This window comes from Monopterus albus, unplaced genomic scaffold, assembly GCF_001952655.1.
Source record: "Monopterus albus unplaced genomic scaffold, M_albus_1.0 scaffold13.1, whole genome shotgun sequence".
Classification (NCBI taxonomy): Eukaryota; Metazoa; Chordata; class Actinopteri; order Synbranchiformes; family Synbranchidae; genus Monopterus; species Monopterus albus.
This window is the reverse complement of record NW_018127893.1, coordinates 611,260-617,259: the sequence shown is the minus strand read 5'-3', so window position 1 is coordinate 617,259 and position 6,000 is coordinate 611,260. Positions and strand designations below refer to the sequence as shown.

The following is a 6,000-nucleotide window of genomic DNA, read 5'->3' as shown; positions in this document are numbered from 1 at the left end:
CAGACTAGGGGGTTGGCTGCAGCACCAGTGGGGGTTTTGGTGCCATGGCGTTGGGGGAATATTTCAGGGGAGAATTACTATGAGAGGAGGCAGGTCAAGATGGACTGGGATGAGGAGTCATCAGAGGGTTGTTATACCACTGGGAAATACACAAAGTAGGCTAAACCCTCCTGGCTGCATCAAACCCATTTAAGTGTGCCACTATGTTTTAGCGTCACAGGGTCAGCTGGTACATTTTCTGTCTGAGCAAGATTCACTCTCTCCCGGTTGTTTAGGAAATAAGCTTCCTCTGTGGCTCTGAACTCCTTGTTATTTTCTAATGGCCATGCCACTCAAGGAACACTACTACATGTCCCGAGGGAGGGCTTGGAGAAGACACCCTGCACAAACTCACTGAAGATTTTATGATCGCCACTCTTCTGTGAAAAAGAAGCAACAGAGAAAGGCTTGAAAAGGGAAGCGAGCAGCAGCTGCAGTTTAAATGCTGAAGTGGCAGCGTCATGGTCCCACATACAAAGACATTTTCCCTCTCTGCAGGGCAAATTACTACAAATCTGAGAGAAGCTACTGTGAGTCATTGATTGTTCTTCTTATGCTAAGTGCCTAATAACCATGGGCTGTGAAATAAAGTCAATGTGCATACGTTTATTCTACAGTTTTGAAAAGATCATGGCAATAAAGCAGATAAGGCAGCGTAGAGACCAGGATGCATCTCTACCTTAATATGCTTGACACCACAGCTCACAAGCTTGCTTGGCTGGTACAAATCCCATGATATGTCAAATATCTGTGGGGAGAAAAGATGCAATCCATTAAATATTGGCTTACTGAAACACAAATACCACACCACACACAAAGTCTAGACTTCTAATATGTTGCAAAAAGAGGAAAAGCAAAACGTCTCGGTCTGTTAGTTTGCACTGGCTGTTTTATAATGTGTGTGGGCTGAATTAGAAAACAATGGCTGCCTGTATTTCATCTTTTTAAAATTCCTTTTAATTAACCATGCACCCTCTCACACAGGCTCTGGGAAGCTCACAATCAATCAGGCCTAACTTGTTTATGTCCCCTTTGGGCAGGCACTCCATCCTGCATTTCTAGCTAATTGAGGGTCGATGGTGAGCTTGTGACAGAGAGTGGAGAAGAACAAAGCGTTTACCCTGTCTGTATGTCCGGGAGCGACTGCCAGAACCTTCCCTCTCCTCCAGTCCCACACACAGATTGTGTTTTTGGAGTCCAAGCCCACAGACACCAAACACTGCAAAGAGAGCAAAGTGCACACCTCACAGACTGAACAGATTCTGCTCTGCTGCACTAACCAGTGCAAAACAACCATGCTACTTCTGCTGTAGCATGGCCACAATGAACAGGCTCCTAACAGCTACAGAGCAGAACGGAACAGTTGTCCAGCATTTCCAGTGAGCACACTGGAGTGCTTTTGCTAGAGGAGCGTCCTATCACAGCAGCAGCGGAACAGAAGAGAAGGCAGCAGCTTGTACTGTATGGACGTCTTTGTCCACTCTGCAGCCTCCTTTACACAGTAGAAGACGTCACGTTTGATCAACTGCTAAATCGGTGTTTGGTCATGGGCAGAAGTCTCTAGTGAGACATCTGCATTTGTATTGGAGAGGTCTGTGTTTAGTGATGAGCAAAAAGGCTGTATTAAAAAAACCCAGTGAATCCACCCTGTGGATGACAAAGTTGAAAATGCAAGCAGTTGTTTTAGCCACATTAGCAGTATGGCTAGGGACGTCAAGCTGCCGGTTGGGCTACCACTTGGTAGAAAGTGAAATGTCTCAAAAACTATTAGACTGCATTGCCATGAAATTTTTTACAGTCGTTCAGGTCTCCCTCAGGATGAATGTAATAACTTTAAATGTTAACCTTCTTGTTTCCAATACTTTGGTTTATGAGCAAATACCTACAAAACTAATTACATTCTCATCAGCCTCAATTGTTTCTTGCATTTAGAGCTAATTGCCAATTATTAGCATGCGAATATGTTAAACTTAGATGGTTAACATTGTAATTACATTCCTATTATCACTGTGAACAAGTCAGGATACTGCCTGCTTTCAGCTCAAAGCACCATGATACACCCTCACACAGTGACATGTATGACTGTGGATTCTCCTCCAGGGTTAATGAGAGTTTCATGTGGAAATAATCTGCTTGCAGGCAAGTTTTAATCAATAAAATATCACTGCATCTTAAATGTGATCTCTCTAGACAACTGGCTAGAAGAGTCAGAACGATAGCAATAAAATAAAAACAAAAATCTTGAGATATGCTTTTTGTATCAGACAGCACAACTGTATCTCAAAAATCTAGAGATGTCTCAAACATCAGTGGCTTTTTGACACTGCTTTAATAGGATACGGCACCAGGGATTCCTCAGGGTTGTCCTTTGTTTAACTCTGACTTCCTCTTCTTCAGGAAGAGGAGAGTTAATAGAGCTGCTAAACTGAAAAGTGAATGACCCTCCTCTGGCTTTAAACACTGTCACATTCCATCTAAATCCCCGGCTCTCTATCTGAGCAGCAAAATAGGGGTTATCTCCCTCTCGCATCCTGCAAAATACAGGGGGTATAACTCTGCTCTGACAGCGAAGGAAAAGACAGATGTGCAAAGATAAAAACCTAACGATGGTTCCGCGAAGTGTCGATTTTATAGTCCAAATAAAGTTTAGGTGTTAGCTACTGGCCAGACTGGAGAGAGCTGACTAAAAGGCTCACAAATAAAGATCTTAGTTTGCATGAATGATCCAGTGACTAACAAATAACAAGTATATCTTGCATGTTTCTACTGTCTGGATGCCATTCTGTTGCTTATTTTTACAGGAGTATTTTAAGGATTCTCACGTGTGAAAGCTTTTCTCACCTTAACACTACCAGGTGCTGTCAAGCTGTGTGATGTAGAGGTACAAATACTGCAGCTTGTTTTTCCTGCAAAATCTCCCAAGCAGAGCACGTCTGTGTGCAGCTGCTGGAGCTATCACAGATGTATCATTCAGAAACTCAGCCCAGTAGGGTTGGCAGATACAAAAAACCTGTAACACTTGAATGGAGTTTAGAATGCTGCCCCAGGGCTGGTTAAACTGACCTTTTCTGGTGACGCTCAGCCCTGTCTATGTTCTCGGAAACCAATTATTTGGGTCAAAATAATAAAATACAAGAGGACAATAAATTAAACAAAGCCAGAGCAATTCAGATGATTCTCTAACCGTTATTTAAATTTAGCATTACTGTGTCATAGTACCTGTCCCTCGAGGTCGAAGGCCAGACAGGCGATGCCATGTGTATGCACGTCCTTGAGGATGGACACAGTCTGCACAGTGTAGGAGTCCCATACACAGATGTAAGGCTCTTTTCCCACCTGTCCTGTGGCCACCAACACCCGCTCAGGATGCAGAGCTAAACTGTAAAGATAGTGAGACAGAGAGAAAACCACTGGGATGAGATGAAATGAACACATTCAGTTGGTGATGATTCTGAATATGGAAGCAGAAGGGCAGCTTGATGAGGTGGTCCAGTGGTTCAGTTAACTCAGCCATGCTCAAATACACAGACACCGCCTTGCTTTATGTGTGCCTAAAGTGTTTAACGCAGTGAAGGTGAATCTGTGAATTGCACTTTTCTCCACTTTTGTCCATTTTTCCAACGTTCCTTGAACTATTCTCTGCTCCCTTCACCTCTTGCAGTTCATCTGGGGTTTCTTTTATCACCAGGCATATGTTTTTAACACCGTTACATAACCCCCTCCACTTGTACCTCTCCTGGCTATAACCATTGCCAATCTCCACCCGAACAGCAAGCTCCTTTTAGCACCTGCCAGTCACATTCCAGGCAGGCCTGAGAGATTCACTGGTCAAGTGTTTCTCTTGGTCTATATATTTCATCCTACGAAGGAGCTCCCTCCATTATAATCAAGCTGCTTGTCTTACCAACTGCTCTCCAGAATGTCTAATCCTGGTGTTGTCCAGAGAGGCTCTGCAGGCCAGGCAGCATCAGCCTGGAGGCAAAGCAGCTCACGACCAACATGGCCTTCCTCCACTTTTGCAGTGCCTCATTCTACCTCTCCTCAAGAACTCACTGTGTTTCTCCTTGCAGGTTTTCAGTGTGAATTTTCCTATCTGACTGGTGACACCTCATCTGGAAACACTGTCACCATGGCCTTGAAAAAGCTCAGTGGTGTAACATCTCTGAAAGCTGAGGTGGGTTAGATGTGCCAGTCCTGATCTTGTCCTCCCTCAGCCTTCCCTTCTTGTTCATTCTCATCACCTCCCCCTTCTCTGTTGAACCCCCCTGCAATCTAGCACCATTTCCCATCTTACTTTTTATGAATTATATAATCAGAGCAAAGCAGATAAAAATAGATTTCAGAGGAAGTGAAAAGTGATTGGAACATTTTGAGATGCAGACAGACGCAGCAGGGAAAACTGCTTTGGTAGAAGCAGGTACAGCACGGCACATCTCTTTGGTTTGACACTGGAATGACATGAAATATGAAGGCTGAAGAATAAATTATCTAACAGCTATGGAGTCTATTTCAGACCCAAAATATTTGCAGAAGCCACTTCTGCTTATTTAAACCTTCTCTTTAGCCATGTGCCATGTCCTACCAGCTTTAATATGTGTGGTATGTCCATGTCTCTGCTTGTAAAAACCAATTCAGTCTTTAAGACAGCTACAACAGAATCAATTTCATTTATGTCTGTCAGGTGAAGAGCTTTCTAAATGCCACCACTAATGAATTAGCCTGCAGTGCATCACCACGGTTCTCCTGTTTGATATAGGCTACGGCTGTTTGATTGCGGCTGGCTTCCATCTGCCAAGTGCTGTAGCACAAAACTAGCAAAATCCTGTAGCAATTAAACAGCCTGTTTTAGTGGAGATATGAGGCACATAAACAGCATGAAGAGATGATTGTCCAAGGTGAAGATGCAAAGATGCAGCACAAGAAAAGATGAAAAGGCACGAGATAAATATTTTTTACTCACTAAGTCAGTAATAACATTTGTGCTTCAACATGAATACTTGTGAATGGAGACAGCTATAGTACATATGGTAGGAATGATGAGAGACCCTCAGCAATGTTTTCTGATTTTGCCTACAGTGTATTAAAAGAAGCAGGGAAGTGGCACATTTCTGAAGGCCTACACAGTACAGGATATTTCCCAGGATTCCACAATCCCTGTTTGTGGACCATCAGAACATTGTGAAACATGTGCCCATAGACCAGGTGCTTAAAACTCAAATTAGAATAATTAAAATGAAACAAAGCAGTAGGTTTGTACAACGGTGCTCTGCTTGACTAAGCATAGGGAGGAGGACGAAAAGGGAATAACATGAGCAAAGACAGCAACCAGTGTATATTTTGTACACAGAATATACATATATACATGTAATATACATATACAGAATATACAATTAAATTGTATATTCTGTGTACAAATGAGACACACAGTCCTTTCTTTGGTGAACTCTGGCCTGGCTGCTGCACAGTGGGTCCTGCCTCGGGGCGAATCACGTCAAGTGCTCCACAACAACGCAATCAGAGAGATGAATGCAAACATCACGCTGCTTGATAAAAAATAAAGCTAATTTGACCAATATCAATTATAAAATAACAGAAAAATGTTAGTTGATAGTAAAGATAAGTTATATTTTGGTCAGACAAAATAATAATTTCCCAGTGTCACCTTGGGCTTTGGGAAAACTTTTTTCTGTCATTTCATCATAATGATTTATTGGTCATCTAGAATTTTAGATACAATTTTGTAAACTTATCCACAGTGCTGCAACTGAAAACTATATTCATGATCAATTAATCTATAGATAATCTTCTAGATTATTTGAATAATCAGTTTATACGATGTCAAAAATAGTCTTCAAAATGCTCCTTCAGTACAAAACTTAAATATATTCACTTTAATGTAACTTAAAAGCTGCCAATCCTCAAAATATAGAAGTTGAAAATAATATTTATGATGTTATTAAT

General features: G+C 41.9%; 1 protein-coding gene across 6 annotated transcripts in view; it reads right to left on the bottom strand.

Annotated features, from left to right (window-relative positions):
* Positions 1-6,000, bottom strand: part of eml5 (EMAP like 5) — a 36,894-nt gene that overhangs the window by 26,342 nt on the left and 4,552 nt on the right. For all 6 annotated transcript variants that reach the window (XM_020590939.1, XM_020590935.1, XM_020590937.1 and 3 more), the window contains exons 2-4: positions 3,259-3,418; positions 1,160-1,258; positions 719-787 (exon numbers count right to left, since the gene is read on the bottom strand). In XM_020590939.1, coding sequence (XP_020446595.1) covers positions 719-787; positions 1,160-1,258; positions 3,259-3,418 — 328 coding nt within the window. The remainder of the gene's footprint in view (positions 1-718; positions 788-1,159; positions 1,259-3,258; positions 3,419-6,000) is intronic.